Genomic DNA, 16,194 nt, shown 5'->3' on the forward strand with positions numbered 1-16,194 from the left:
TTTGGCCCGTTTTCCCCATTTTTTGGTAAAATTTGCCTGCGGTGCAGAAAATTGGGCCATAATAGGGTGTTAATAAGGATTTGAGAGAGCTTCAAAAATCGATTTGATCGACCTAAAAAAGGCGCTCCCTCGAGAAAATCCTAGATACGCCCTTGCATGGGGCATTATTTTTTGCATTATTTTGGTTATTTTTGTATTTCTAATGCACAGGTAAAATAGCGGATTTAAGGAAAAGCGAACGCCAAATTAGGGTCCTTACAGTGGTTTGGCAGAGCTCAGAAAATCAATTTGGTCGATCTAAAAAAAAGGTCGACAAAGTTTTCAAAACTACCCCCCTCCCCCTCGAGAAATTCCCAGATCCGCGCCTGCACAAGTATGAATTACATTTACAGCTCTTATAAATATTTTTTTTGGGTATTTTACCGGTTCAAAATGCAGGTCCTAATTTTATTTTGTTTTTTTTTTCTCCCAACTCAAATAGCTAAAACCAACGCCTCTCCTCCAGAACCACTTTTTGACTATTACTTTTATTTGTATATCGTGTATATCATCTCATCAAGGGTCAAGTTTTCCATTGGGTTGGAGCGAGGCGGAAGGTCGTATCGTTTTTCAAAAAATACGTCTACCTTTCTGTAGGTCAATGAAATTGATGCCAATAAAGGAGGTCTTAAATTAGTACCAAAGGATGAACCCGTTGGTTACCAGGGGATGGAATCCCTGAAGAGGTGAAGAAAGCCTCGGTTCAATTTATGCGCGTCGGTTCGTTTGCATTCGTTTGCTTTTCTATTCAAAGTTCTCTTAGCTTTAAAAAAGCAACTCTTTTCCTGGCGTCAATTGAAAGAAAGTTAATAAAAAGTTGTGTATTTTTTTATTTTCCTTGAAATTTTTCCCAACACTTCAAATTTAAACAGAAAAGGCTATAATATATGCGTTTAGTATCATAGCCATTCTTGATAGATTTGTTGAGCTCATAAATTTGCAAAAATAATGCCGAAAACATTTTTTTTGTAAATTTGATGTGAGAGGCATAAAAATTTTTCAGATAACTTTATAAACATTGTTCTCGAGCAACTAGCCAGAAATTAGAAAATATGGGGGGGGGGGGAAATATCTAATCTTTATGTTTTTCTAGTATAAAAAAACAGAATTTTTGTCAATTGACCCAATGTACAGTAATTGCAACCAAGACTCAATTTTTTCAATCGTTGTGTTCGATACCGCAGGCACCGGTCGCGAAGTGATTCAGTCCGACAACAGCCAGATGTTATGTTCTGCTTCAAATAGTATCTACTCCAATGCCAACGACAGTAAAGAAGCTCATCGTGGAAAATAACTTTTCCATTTTCCTTTGACATCATAATGTGTACTCCCTGTCAAATTATATACTATCCAAAACGTTTTTTGCTATCAAAGTTTTGTTCGCTATGCGCCAGAACGCAAAAAAAAACTGAGTCGAACCTGAGCGCTGATGAGATTAGGAAGTGTTTTATCTAGATAATTACGCATTAATTTAAAAATGCATATGTACTGGATTATTTTGTGCTTAGCATCTGTTGTCTGCTCACTTCAATATACGACCGTGCTCGAGGTTTTTTTATCTTCCTCGAGTTATGTTTTGACAATGTACCCTTACCACCTAATCCAGTTGAAAGGATATAAACTTCACTTGGCTACTGGAATAGTTATATTATTTTCAACCAATCAATAACAAGTTTTTTATGCAAAACAAAACGAGAAACTTCCAAAAAAAAAATCACATTTTTGGTTTCGTTTAGCCGAAATTTGGTGGGCCGAAATTAAGTTTCTTCTTCAGTTTATTTCGATAGTAACATTTTTCATTGCTTTTCGTTAATTTTATTCTGTAGTTGCATCCTTTTATTATCAGACCGTGGGATACAATATTGAAGAGATGAAGCAGATTACTGCGAGTTGTACATGTACACATTCTTTTCAAATTCATGTATACATATCGGCTGACAATTAGGTGTCAAGCGTACAGTTTTTTTCGTTAACAAAAGGTTAACTTATAGCCATTAGCGCTCGATTCGACAAAATCATGTCATTTTTGGTCGTTTCATCCAAAACTTGGCCATTTTTGGTCGAACTGGTCGAAACATAGTCTTTTTGGTCGATTTGACCAAAACAAACTCATTTTTGTTTGATCCAGTCGAATTATAGCCATTTCTGGTCTGGTCGAGTCCAGCGAAACGTAGCCATTTTTGGTAAAGACGGCAAACAAAATCCATTCATGATCGTTTCGGCCTAAACATAGCTTATTTGAGCCAAATCGGTGGACACATAGCCCTGCTCAATTTTTTGACCACCGCGACTAATTTTTTGACCATGGCGCGACTAATTTTTTGACCGCCACGAAAAAATTTTCGACCGCCGCGACTAATTTTTCGACAGTTGCGATTAATTTTTCGACCACCGCGACTATTTTTTTGACAGCGGCGACTAACTTTCCTTCGGTTGCGCCGGTCGCGGTTAGCATTCCTTCGTTCGCGCTTGTCGCGGACACATTGCTTTGGTCCACAAAGTCTGGAACTAGCGAATTTTGAGCGTGGTGGTCTACAAATGTTCATTTTTGGTCGCGGCAGTCTGGAAATACCAAAAATTGGTCGCGACCGTCTGATCATAAAACTTCAACTTCGAACCGGGAAAAGAAATTAATGTGCTGCCAAGAAGTTGTTAATCAAACGATGATGGTTCTAAACTTAAGTGTCAGGACTTTTTGCCCTCTACTAAATTGCCAAACATGAAAACTGGACCTATGCCAACTTGCCCCATATGACATCTTGTCCTATGCCGTTTTGTCCCAAAATTAACACATCTAGTTAATCAAGTGATGTTCAAATAGATTAATGTATAGGACCAGCAAGTTCTAATGGCAAACTGAAATCGTTTTGAGACAAGAAGGGAAACTGACTCAAAATTGTTCAAATTGAACCTCAAAAATAATCTGAGCCATAATTTTTGTCAATTAAACGCAAAATTGTGGCAATAATCCACAATAAACGCTATTGAAACAGAGCAAAACACTATTTTGTTTTGTTTTGCGCCATTGCTTATATCTTTTCTGCTCAAAATTACATTTTAACTATCATGAGTCAGACTACGTGGGGCATATCTAAATGAAACAAGAGAACGCTGATTATTTACGGACACGAGTTCACAAAAAAGCAAACAACAAAAAACAACAACTAAACACTAGAGATGCGCGAGATACAGTTCCCATTAGTGTTGAATGTTCGCTGTAACAGCTGTAGATGAACTGGTATCCACCAAAAAGGAACATTGCCACAATGTTAGACCGGGAAAAGTTGAAGCTAAGATGATCATGCATCAAATGAAAAAAGAGGCCAAGCAGCAAATGGTACCTATTAATAGCAGTATAATTGCCATTTGTCTCCAGGAAGCATCGGACGAAAAAGCAGTTCAGTTTTCGGTTTTTAGTCTTTTATGACGGATTTTATATATATATATATATATATATATACTATATATATATATATATATATATATATTTATATAATTCAAAAGATGCTGTTGTCCCGAGCTTAAATTTTAAAAAAATATTTCAATTTTGATCATTTTTTGTAGAGTAATGAGGATTTAAGTTTTGCCATTTCGGCCGATTTCAGACAAATAACGCGCGATATATTTCGCGCTAACTAGGAAGCGGAGATTGAATCCGTCTTAGAAATTGTTCCAAATTGATTGAAAGAAGCTTATTTGCCATAATTGATTTGTTAATAGGAGCAAAATCTGACACTTTGTATTTTATATGGCGTGTGGGGGATGATTTTCACAACAACAATTAAAACGTTTGTGACCTTTAAGTGTTTTTTTTTTCAATTTACTCCGTTTCGAGAAAAATCTGTTTGATTACTTTGAATTTCAGTCTGATTTTGACCGAATCAAGAGAGCAGTCGAGCTTTTGTATGCTCAAGTTAAACTGTTTACTTCTGTTTAATTATGCCGATTTTTAGTTTGACTCGATTTATTTTTTTTTCTCATTTTGGGATTCAAAAAAAATTTGAAAATGTTTTCAAATTTTTAAATGATTTTTTTTTTGTTTTTCTGATAACTTTTCTACAAATATTGTTTTCCATTAAAAACCTGTTTTTGTTCGGTTCAACTGATGCATTTGTCCCCTAAAAAACTGAGTAATATGAACTGCAACTTGAATGCGATTGGCTATCTTAAGCCAATCAAATTCAAGCACAATGGTTTCAATTGAAGAATATGAAAAGAAAACTTTGGGAACAAAAAGTAAAAAGACCCAGCAAGAGTGATACTTACATGAACAAGAAGCTCAAGCTATCTGAATATATTAGGGCTCATGTCAGCTAGTTTCCTTTGCAGATTGAGTTCTTAAGAAGGAGCAGAATGTTGAAGTCGACGGTGCAATTTATAAGACCGCTCAAAAACCGCTTAAAAACCGCTCAAATCTTGCTTGGAAAACCGTTCAAAAATCACTGCAAGAAATGAGCGGTTTTTTTAAGCAAGATTTGAGCGGTTTGAGCGGTTTTTTCAAAAAAAACGCCCAAACCGCTCAAATCTTGAGCGGTTTTTGAGCGGGATCTCGACCCGGGTGGCCAATAGTACAATCATGCCAAAAACTTTTCGTTAAATTGTTTTGTGGCTTAAAATATTATCACAGAAGGACGTCTTTTTCAACTGCAGAGTAGAAAAATGCGTAATTTCTTTGATTCGCCATGAGTTTGTTTCACAAAAAACTGTACAGTATTTAACCTAACAAGCCACCAAAATCAATATTTCAAAATCACTTCCATGAACTCGTTTTTGTTTTATTTTTAAAGCGCCAAAAATTTACGAAAGCCAATCTACGAAATTTAAGTCAACTAGTTTGATATGATATGGCTGATTAAAAGTGTATAGGAATAATTATTACTATTTTTGTCATGCTTCGCACCTTCGGCCTGTTATGTTGCATAACCGCATAACCTGTATCACGGTTGCGTCAAAAAATGAAGCTATGCGATGGGACAGAATCAATGAAAATACATAACACTGAGTCATCGATTCCAAAATTGACGATCACAGCACTACTTTGTGTTGCAGCAATCGATAAACTTTGTAATCATGACTCTTTTTCAGTATACGATTTAATACGTCATCAAAATTTTTAAGAAGCTATAGATTCATTTATCTCTAGAAGTAGTTGCTGTTTCGTCATCTTGTTCAAAATCTTCCTCCCCATAAGCTTCAGTTCCCTCCAGTTCCTGCTCCTCCGGGATCTCATCTCCGTCTCCTCTTCCGTCTCCAACAACTTCGTCTTCTTTTTTCTCTTCCACTTTTTTCGGCTCTTCTGCTTTCGCCTTCGGCTCTTCTTTCGGTTTCTCCACTTTGGGAGGAGTCTGAGTTCTCTGTTCGCGAATCTGTTCTTGATTCTGATTGGCTACCGAGTAGTTATTATCTTCGTCCACCTGTTGACTGACATTTTGGGAGAGTTTTTGGTTGACGTCTCGCAGAGCCTAAAAATCGAAAAAAAAAACAACTAAAATTTATCTATATTCCTCTTAAGTAACGGGTTGCAGGTATATTGTGTGTTCAGACGAGCTAAAAGTAGAGTGAGTGTTGTCATGAACAAACTGATGAGCCTCCTCGAACCTTTTCAATGCTGTCTAGGGCCTCTTTGTTCTGCTGATTTTTAGCCAGCTCCAGTGCCTCTTCAAATGTGGTCGAAGCAGCCTCATAGTCCTCCAGTTTCACTAAAAGTAGAACACAGTTAACGCTCATCAAGTTCACCGGCTGAATTTTGACTATTTTGATAACATACAGACACAAAATTGCAAAAAAAAATAGAAGTCTTTTAAGTTCTCCGAATTTTTTTAGTTTTTGTTTAATTATATTGAATGTACGCGAAGAGGTTAAGCTAAGTGGAATCAATTGACCATTTTCAATTTGCTTTGATCAGCACGATATTTCATTTTAATTATGATTTGCACGATTAGTGCTTTGAGGTGAGCAAGTTAGCGCAGAGTTGGGCATCCAATTTCTTACATAAAAATCAAAAAATACATAAAAATCAAAAAAATGTTGCAACACATTAACACATTAATAATGTACATAATATATGATTTTTGTCATTTTGGCAGAAAAATTAGCCGGCTAATTATGACTAATATGTTCGATTTTTTTTTTGGCGCGAAACAATTTTTTTGGCCCGTTTTCCCCATTTTTTGGTAAAATTTGCCTGCGGTGCAGAAAATTGGGCCATAATAGGGTGTTAATAAGGATTTGAGAGAGCTTCAAAAATCGATTTGATCGACCTAAAAAAGGCGCTCCCTCGAGAAAATCCTAGATACGCCCTTGCATGGGGCATTATTTTTTGCATTATTTTGGTTATTTTTGTATTTCTAATGCACAGGTAAAATAGCGGATTTAAGGAAAAGCGAACGCCAAATTAGGGTCCTTACAGTGGTTTGGCAGAGCTCAGAAAATCAATTTGGTCGATCTAAAAAAAAGGTCGACAAAGTTTTCAAAACTACCCCCCTCCCCCTCGAGAAATTCCCAGATCCGCGCCTGCACAAGTATGAATTACATTTACAGCTCTTATAAATATTTTTTTTGGGTATTTTACCGGTTCAAAATGCAGGTCCTAATTTTATTTTGTTTTTTTTTTCTCCCAACTCAAATAGCTAAAACCAACGCCTCTCCTCCAGAACCACTTTTTGACTATTACTTTTATTTGTATATCGTGTATATCATCTCATCAAGGGTCAAGTTTTCCATTGGGTTGGAGCGAGGCGGAAGGTCGTATCGTTTTTCAAAAAATACGTCTACCTTTCTGTAGGTCAATGAAATTGATGCCAATAAAGGAGGTCTTAAATTAGTACCAAAGGATGAACCCGTTGGTTACCAGGGGATGGAATCCCTGAAGAGGTGAAGAAAGCCTCGGTTCAATTTATGCGCGTCGGTTCGTTTGCATTCGTTTGCTTTTCTATTCAAAGTTCTCTTAGCTTTAAAAAAGCAACTCTTTTCCTGGCGTCAATTGAAAGAAAGTTAATAAAAAGTTGTGTATTTTTTTATTTTCCTTGAAATTTTTCCCAACACTTCAAATTTAAACAGAAAAGGCTATAATATATGCGTTTAGTATCATAGCCATTCTAGATAGATTTGTTGAGCTCATAAATTTGCTAAAATAATGCCGAAAACATTTTTTTTGTAAATTTGATGTGAGAGGCATAAAAATTTTTCAGATAACTTTATAAACATTGTTCTCGAGCAACTAGCCAGAAATTAGAAAATATGGGGGGGGGGGAAATATCTAATCTTTATGTTTTTCTAGTATAAAAAAAACAGAATTTTTGTCAATTGACCCAATGTACAGTAATTGCAACCAAGACTCAATTTTTTCAATCGTTGTGTTCGATACCGCAGGCACCGGTCGCGAAGTGATTCAGTCCGACAACAGCCAGATGTTATGTTCTGCTTCAAATAGTATCTACTCCAATGCCAACGACAGTAAAGAAGCTCATCGTGGAAAATAACTTTTCCATTTTCCTTTGACATCATAATGTGTACTCCCTGTCAAATTATATACTATCCAAAACGTTTTTTGCTATCAAAGTTTTGTTCGCTATGCGCCAGAACGCAAAAAAAAACTGAGTCGAACCTGAGCGCTGATGAGATTAGGAAGTGTTTTATCTAGATAATTACGCATTAATTTAAAAATGCATATGTACTGGATTATTTTGTGCTTAGCATCTGTTGTCTGCTCACTTCAATATACGACCGTGCTCGAGGTTTTTTTATCTTCCTCGAGTTATGTTTTGACAATGTACCCTTACCACCTAATCCAGTTGAAAGGATATAAACTTCACTTGGCTACTGGAATAGTTATATTATTTTCAACCAATCAATAACAAGTTTTTTATGCAAAACAAAACGAGAAACTTCCAAAAAAAAAATCACATTTTTGGTTTCGTTTAGCCGAAATTTGGTGGGCCGAAATTAAGTTTCTTCTTCAGTTTATTTCGATAGTAACATTTTTCATTGCTTTTCGTTAATTTTATTCTGTAGTTGCATCCTTTTATTATCAGACCGTGGGATACAATATTGAAGAGATGAAGCAGATTACTGCGAGTTGTACATGTACACATTCTTTTCAAATTCATGTATACATATCGGCTGACAATTAGGTGTCAAGCGTACAGTTTTTTTCGTTAACAAAAGGTTAACTTATAGCCATTAGCGCTCGATTCGACAAAATCATGTCATTTTTGGTCGTTTCATCCAAAACTTGGCCATTTTTGGTCGAACTGGTCGAAACATAGTCTTTTTGGTCGATTTGACCAAAACAAACTCATTTTTGTTTGATCCAGTCGAATTATAGCCATTTCTGGTCTGGTCGAGTCCAGCGAAACGTAGCCATTTTTGGTAAAGACGGCAAACAAAATCCATTCATGATCGTTTCGGCCTAAACATAGCTTATTTGAGCCAAATCGGTGGACACATAGCCCTGCTCAATTTTTTGACCACCGCGACTAATTTTTTGACCATGGCGCGACTAATTTTTTGACCGCCGCGAAAAAATTTTCGACCGCCGCGACTAATTTTTCGACAGTTGCGATTAATTTTTCGACCACCGCGACTATTTTTTTGACAGCGGCGACTAACTTTCCTTCGGTTGCGCCGGTCGCGGTTAGCATTCCTTCGTTCGCGCTTGTCGCGGACACATTGCTTTGGTCCACAAAGTCTGGAACTAGCGAATTTTGAGCGTGGTGGTCTACAAATGTTCATTTTTGGTCGCGGCAGTCTGGAAATACCAAAAATTGGTCGCGACCGTCTGATCATAAAACTTCAACTTCGAACCGGGAAAAGAAATTAATGTGCTGCCAAGAAGTTGTTAATCAAACGATGATGGTTCTAAACTTAAGTGTCAGGACTTTTTGCCCTCTACTAAATTGCCAAACATGAAAACTGGACCTATGCCAACTTGCCCCATATGACATCTTGTCCTATGCCGTTTTGTCCCAAAATTAACACATCTAGTTAATCAAGTGATGTTCAAATAGATTAATGTATAGGACCAGCAAGTTCTAATGGCAAACTGAAATCGTTTTGAGACAAGAAGGGAAACTGACTCAAAATTGTTCAAATTGAACCTCAAAAATAATCTGAGCCATAATTTTTGTCAATTAAACGCAAAATTGTGGCAATAATCCACAATAAACGCTATTGAAACAGAGCAAAACACTATTTTGTTTTGTTTTGCGCCATTGCTTATATCTTTTCTGCTCAAAATTACATTTTAACTATCATGAGTCAGACTACGTGGGGCATATCTAAATGAAACAAGAGAACGCTGATTATTTACGGACACGAGTTCACAAAAAAGCAAACAACAAAAAACAACAACTAAACACTAGAGATGCGCGAGATACAGTTCCCATTAGTGCTGAATGTTCGCTGTAACAGCTGTAGATGAACTGGTATCCACCAAAAAGGAACATTGCCACAATGTTAGACCGGGAAAAGTTGAAGCTAAGATGATCATGCATCAAATGAAAAAAGAGGCCAAGCAGCAAATGGTACCTATTAATAGCAGTATAATTGCCATTTGTCTCCAGGAAGCATCGGACGAAAAAGCAGTTCAGTTTTCGGTTTTTAGTCTTTTATGACGGATTTTTTTTATATATATATATATATATATATATATATATATATATATATATATATTTATATAATTCAAAAGATGCTGTTGTCCCGAGCTTAAATTTTAAAAAAATATTTCAATTTTGATCATTTTTTGTAGAGTAATGAGGATTTAAGTTTTGCCATTTCGGCCGATTTCAGACAAATAACGCGCGATATATTTCGCGCTGACTAGGAAGCGGAGATTGAATCCGTCTTAGAAATTGTTCCAAATTGATTGAAAGAAGCTTATTTGCCATAATTGATTTGTTAATAGGAGCAAAATCTGACACTTTGTATTTTATATGGCGTGTGGGGGATGATTTTCACAACAACAATTAAAACGTTTGTGACCTCTAAGTGTTTTTTTTTTCAATTTACTCCGTTTCGAGAAAAATCTGTTTGATTACTTTGAATTTCAGTCTGATTTTGACCGAATCAAGAGAGCGGTCGAGCTTTTGTATGCTCAAGTTAAACTGTTTACTTCTGTTTAATTATGCCGATTTTTAGTTTGACTCGATTTATTTTTTTTTCTCATTTTGGGATTCAAAAAAAATTTGAAAATGTTTTCAAATTTTTAAATGATTTTTTTTTTGTTTTTCTGATAACTTTTCTACAAATATTGTTTTCCAGTTCAGCTGTTTTTCCAAAAAACCTGTTTTTGTTCGGTTCAACTGATGCATTTGTCCCCTAAAAAACTGAGTAATATGAACTGCAACTTGAATGCGATTGGCTATCTTAAGCCAATCAAATTCAAGCACAATGGTTTCAATTGAAGAATATGAAAAGAAAACTTTGGGAACAAAAAGTAAAAAGACCCAACAAGAGTGATACTTACATGAACAAGAAGCTCAAGCTATCTGAATATATTAGGGCTCATGTCAGCTAGTTTCCTTTGCAGATTGAGTTCTTAAGAAGGAGCAGAATGTTGAAGTCGACGGTGCAATTTATAAGACCGCTCAAAAACCGCTTAAAAACCGCTCAAATCTTGCTTGGAAAACCGTTCAAAAATCACTGCAAGAAATGAGCGGTTTTTTTAAGCAAGATTTGAGCGGTTTGAGCGGTTTTTTCAAAAAAAACGCCCAAACCGCTCAAATCTTGAGCGGTTTTTGAGCGGGATCTCGACCCGGGTGGCCAATAGTACAATCATGCCAAAAACTTTTCGTTAAATTGTTTTGTGGCTTAAAATATTATCACAGAAGGACGTCTTTTTCAACTGCAGAGTAGAAAAATGCGTAATTTCTTTGATTCGCCATGAGTTTGTTTCACAAAAAACTGTACAGTATTTAACCTAACAAGCCACCAAAATCAATATTTCAAAATCACTTCCATGAACTCGTTTTTGTTTTATTTTTAAAGCGCCAAAAATTTACGAAAGCCAATCTACGAAATTTAAGTCAACTAGTTTGATATGATATGGCTGATTAAAAGTGTATAGGAATAATTATTACTATTTTTGTCATGCTTCGCACCTTCGGCCTGTTATGTTGCATAACCGCATAACCTGTATCACGGTTGCGTCAAAAAATGAAGCTATGCGATGGGACAGAATCAATGAAAATACATAAAACTGAGTCATCGATTCCAAAATTGACGATCACAGCACTACTTTGTGTTGCAGCAATCGATAAACTTTGTAATCATGACTCTTTTTCAGTATACGATTTAATACGTCATCAAAATTTTTAAGAAGCTATAGATTCATTTATCTCTAGAAGTAGTTGCTGTTTCGTCATCTTGTTCAAAATCTTCCTCCCCATAAGCTTCAGTTCCCTCCAGTTCCTGCTCCTCCGGGATCTCATCTCCGTCTCCTCTTCCGTCTCCAACAACTTCGTCTTCTTTTTTCTCTTCCACTTTTTTCGGCTCTTCTGCTTTCGCCTTCGGCTCTTCTTTCGGTTTCTCCACTTTGGGAGGAGTCTGAGTTCTCTGTTCGCGAATCTGTTCTTGATTCTGATTGGCTACCGAGTAGTTATTATCTTCGTCCACCTGTTGACTGACATTTTGGGAGAGTTTTTGGTTGACGTCTCGCAGAGCCTAAAAATCGAAAAAAGAACAACTAAAATTTATCTATATTCCTCTTAAGTAACGGGTTGCAGGTATATTGTGTGTTCAGACGAGCTAAAAGTAGAGTGAGTGTTGTCATGAACAAACTGATGAGCCTCCTCGAACCTTTTCAATGCTGTCTAGGGCCTCTTTGTTCTGCTGATTTTTAGCCAGCTCCAGTGCCTCTTCAAATGTGGTCGAAGCAGCCTCATAGTCCTCCAGTTTCACTAAAAGTAGAACACAGTTAACGCTCATCAAGTTCACCGGCTGAATTTTGACTATTTTGATAACATACAGACACAAAATTGCAAAAAAAATAGAAGTCTTTTAAGTTCTCCGAATTTTTTTAGTTTTTGTTTAATTATATTGAATGTACGCGAAGAGGTTAAGCTAAGTGGAATCAATTGACCATTTTCAATTTGCTTTGATCAGCACGATATTTCATTTTAATTATGATTTGCACGATTAGTGCTTTGAGGTGAGCAAGTTAGCGCAGAGTTGGGCATCCAATTTCTTACATAAAAATCAAAAAATACATAAAAATCAAAAAAATGTTGCAACACATTAACACATTAATAATGTACATAATATATGATTTTTGTCATTTTGGCAGAAAAATTAGCCGGCTAATTATGACTAATTTGTTCGATTTTTTTTTCAAGTAAATAGTACAGGTTTGTTGATGTAGTTTTGGAAGCACCATTTAGTTCTTCTTCAGCAATGAAATTTTTTTTGAGAAATCAAACAATTATTCTGAAAAAAAAACTGGAAAATCTTTTCGATGCTTATTTCACTAACTTTCTACGCATTCCTAAGATCGCGTCCGTCGCTCACAAAAAAAACCGGACAAAAAACGACACTAAATTGAAAAATGAATTTTCTTTGGAAATCTCTAACCGGTTATCAATCCTTGTTTTTTCCGAATTTTGTCAAAAAGGTCACTGTATTTGTTATTTGCTTCACATTTTTAGCAATTTGCTGGCTAAAAGCTGAGAACGGGCACTGCAAATTTCTCGATTCATCAAAAAAGCCGATGCTCCTTTTTCGTTTTGTTAATTTTTTCTTTTTCGCTCAAGGTCAGCGAATCTGCTCATCAATTTGACGGAAAAATTAATTCTGCATTTTTTATTCAATCTACTTTTCTGTTTTTGAATATCATACAAACTATTTTGATTATTTGCGCAAACGTTTAACAAACTTTAACAACGTGTTTTTTCAACAAAGATAGTTTTCTTTGTTCCAACTTTCAAAAAATGGGATGGAATTTTAGTGGAATTTTAGACCAACTTTCAAAAAATGGGATGGAATTTTAGGTTGCTTTCTGATTCAGGCTTAGTTTCACATTTTAACTAAGCACTTCGGAAAATTTTTTGTGCCAATTGAAAAATGGTTGTATTGAGCTAAAAATAATAAAATTTATCAACTGTGGTTACATTTTGAAAAATTCAAAAGCTGTGAAAATTTAGGACAATTAGTTTTTGTTTGCAAAATCATTACACGGAGAACAGTGGTACACAATTGTGATCCTGATTTATCAGATTCTAGACAACATCAAAGCGTACTTCTATGATAATTTTGGAAAATTCAAAGTTATTCAAAAAGGAAGGGAAGATTCGACACAATATTTTTGTACAATTGACGGCCTGCCAAAACCAAGTAACACTCTTGGAGCAGTTCAATAAAAGTTTGAGTCAATGTTGCAGATTTCAGTCCCCGACATCTGCAAAATCGTCGCATCTAGCCCAAGACATCAAATCTTACAGGCAATAACACACTGCGCAGTTGGGAGCAAAAATTCACACAAGGAAGGAAGATATATACGGCAGTATGAAACCATATCATATTCAGCGATCAATAACAAGAAAATTGATTATTTAAAAAAGTATCACTAATTATTTATCTTTTATTGTTCCGACTTTCGAAGAAAACTGAATATTTATGGTTCCGACTTTCGAAGAAAAGCTCGGTGTGATTTTTTTTCAGTCAATTTTTGCCGATCAAAATAACAGTTTTCAGCAAAAAAAAGTTTTATGCTCCATTGAATATATCAACTATCTGAGTTCAAATTTAAAAAGATATTTTACCTCCGATCATTTTTTGTAAAGTTCTGGGGGCTCTGGACTAAATTATCAGCACTTTGAAGAGTTTATTCATAATGCTGAGAGCTTAACGCGAATTATTTCTGAGTGGAGAATTATCCAGCTCAACAAAATCAATCCAAATAAAAACAAGACTGCTCGTATCAGGGCGAAACCCTGAATGTTCCGACTGCCTTTTAAGTTTTATGGAGCAGCAGTAATAACATTAAAAAATTAAATGAAATAAAATAAAATGAAAACTTTTTTTTCTAAAATTTGAAAATTTTTATGAAAATCATCCCCCCACACGCCATATAAAGTACAAAAAGAGAGATTTCGTTCCTTGTAACAAATCAATTATGGCAAATAAGCTTCGTTCAACCAATTTGGAACGATTTATAAGACGGATTAAATCTCCTCTTACGCGTTAATAGCGCGAATTATATCGCGCGTTAATTGTCCCAAATTGGTCAAAATGGCAATCTTTAAACCCTCATAACTTTACGAAAAATGATCACAGGTGAAATATCTTTTCAAATTTGAGCTCACGACAACAATACCTTTTGAATACCAAAAAATTCCGTCAAAAATGGCTAGTTAAAAAGTCGAAATTTGTCTGAAGAAAAAAAAAACCCACCCCGAGCACAAATATTCCGTTACTTTCGTATCAAAAGTCGGAACAATGAGGCTAGCTAATTGGTCGTATTAAAAAGGTACGACTCAAAGGTCCGAGAAATTTTTATATCTTAAAAACAAAAATTTAAAAATATATTAAAATGCATCCACTTGTTTTTTGATAATTGTTTTGTACATAGTTTTTTTTCAAAACAACATTTATGTGTAATTACAAATTGAGGCGCAACTAGGATAGATTAACCCTCTTATGGGAAGTGTAGTAGAAGATGTAATGGTAATTTTGCTTGCTCATGAACTAGACTAGACGTGTTTAAATTTTTTTTTCTCCTCAGCCCTCTCAATTTTGATCGTTTATGTTTCAAAAGGTGTAATGACTTCAATATCCAGAGACAGAAATCAATAAATATCAAAGCGACTGATCGTATATCAGGGCAAAGCTGTGAATCTTCTGAGTGCTTATCAAGGCCAATTGAAAAACGTTTGGTTGAATCATTGATGAAATAATCAAAAGTTTAATTTTTTTCTTCTTTTCTCGTCATTTTATTCCCCCAGACGCAAATGTAAAGTACCAAGAGATTTATTTAGCGTCTTGTATCATTATAATCAGACCAGCTGACTGCCTCAAATCAGTTCAAAACGGTTTAATCTGCTGCTTGCTCGCGTTATAAGAACGCACTGAATCGCGTGTAAATTATATTTATTTGACCAAATTAACAATTTTTAACAGCTCGTAATTTTTTCAACGAAAAATGATTCTCTGTAAAATCTTAATTTATGTTTGAGCTCCAGAAAACAACTTCTTTCACATTGTTGATTTTTTTTCAAATTTTTTTTGTGAAAAAAAAAATCGAAAAATGCCTAAATAAAACAACGACATGCTAAATTTGGGCATGCAAAACAAGGAAAGACGGTTGCTGTGCAGGTGGCACAAATTTTCCGAACACATTCACAAAAAAATAAAAAAGACTAGTTCTCGTTTCCGTACACAAGTTTTCTTGGCCTAAATGTTTCAAATTGGAAACAGTCTAAACTAGAATCTATAATTGGTTATAAATATAATTCTTTAATTCTATAAAACATTCCTAACTAACCAATCCTATTCCATATCTAACCTTTACACTTATTTGTCAGTGCTGAAACTACTTGTAGTTTCAGCACCAGAGCAATTTGAATTAAACTTAGAATACAGTTGTTCTCCTTCTGGAAACTAACTCGCATAAACCAGTATACACTAGATCTATTGAGACTAGGAGATAAAAGAGTAAGATTAAGATCGGTATTCGACTAAGCATTTGCACGAATCTATCCGGCCGAAAATAAGATAGCGTGACGAGCACACGGTGTACCTTATCTGAAATTACTCTATGAGTATATCCAAATAGGACATAACTCATCTGGTGCGACCAAAAGTCTCAAACAAGACCTTAACTGACTTAGATTTAGAAAAAATAGATTTTAGAATTAGACAATTGCAAAATTTCAACAATGTTAGATGAAATTGACAATTTATTAGTAAGTGTCTCTCCGACTCAATAGATCACCGCCAATTTTCCAAAAAAAAAAAACGAAAATTACCAGGTATTGCGAAAAGACCCAAACCAAGTCACGATCTACGATTAGAAAAAAATCTACCGATTCATTTCATGATAGTACGGCGGAAACCGGAGCAAACCTATGTATTTAGAATCCTTTCCGCATTAAATTTAAATTTTTATTTACTGACATGAAATTTGAAGAAATCTTTCAGCAACATAAATGGTGCTGAACCTAC

At 35.3% G+C, this 16,194-nt stretch overlaps 2 protein-coding genes and 1 long non-coding RNA gene across 7 annotated transcripts in view; 1 reads left to right on the forward strand and 2 right to left on the reverse strand.

Annotated features, from left to right (window-relative positions):
* Positions 1–16,194, forward strand: part of LOC134841170 (calcium-dependent secretion activator 1-like) — a 570,701-nt gene that overhangs the window by 176,053 nt on the left and 378,454 nt on the right. The window lies entirely within an intron of this gene.
* LOC134842769 (uncharacterized) lies at positions 5,006–5,738 on the reverse strand. Its single transcript, XR_010162547.1, has 2 exons — positions 5,638–5,738; positions 5,006–5,501 (listed from the first exon to the last, which is right to left on the reverse strand). It is a non-coding gene; the product is annotated as an uncharacterized LOC134842769 (long non-coding RNA).
* The window catches only part of LOC134842770 (outer dynein arm-docking complex subunit 4-like), a 38,827-nt gene continuing 33,929 nt past the window's right edge, over positions 11,297–16,194 (reverse strand). For both annotated transcript variants that reach the window (XM_063859251.1, XM_063859250.1), the window contains 2 exons: positions 11,836–11,936; positions 11,297–11,700 (listed from right to left, as the gene is read on the reverse strand). In XM_063859251.1, the coding sequence (XP_063715321.1) occupies positions 11,368–11,700; positions 11,836–11,936 (434 nt within the window). In that variant the 3' untranslated portion in view covers positions 11,297–11,367. The remainder of the gene's footprint in view (positions 11,701–11,835; positions 11,937–16,194) is intronic.

The sequence above is a fragment of the Symsagittifera roscoffensis genome, chromosome 3, assembly GCF_963678635.1.
Source record: "Symsagittifera roscoffensis chromosome 3, txSymRosc1.1, whole genome shotgun sequence".
Lineage (NCBI taxonomy): Eukaryota > Metazoa > Xenacoelomorpha > Acoela > Convolutidae > Symsagittifera > Symsagittifera roscoffensis.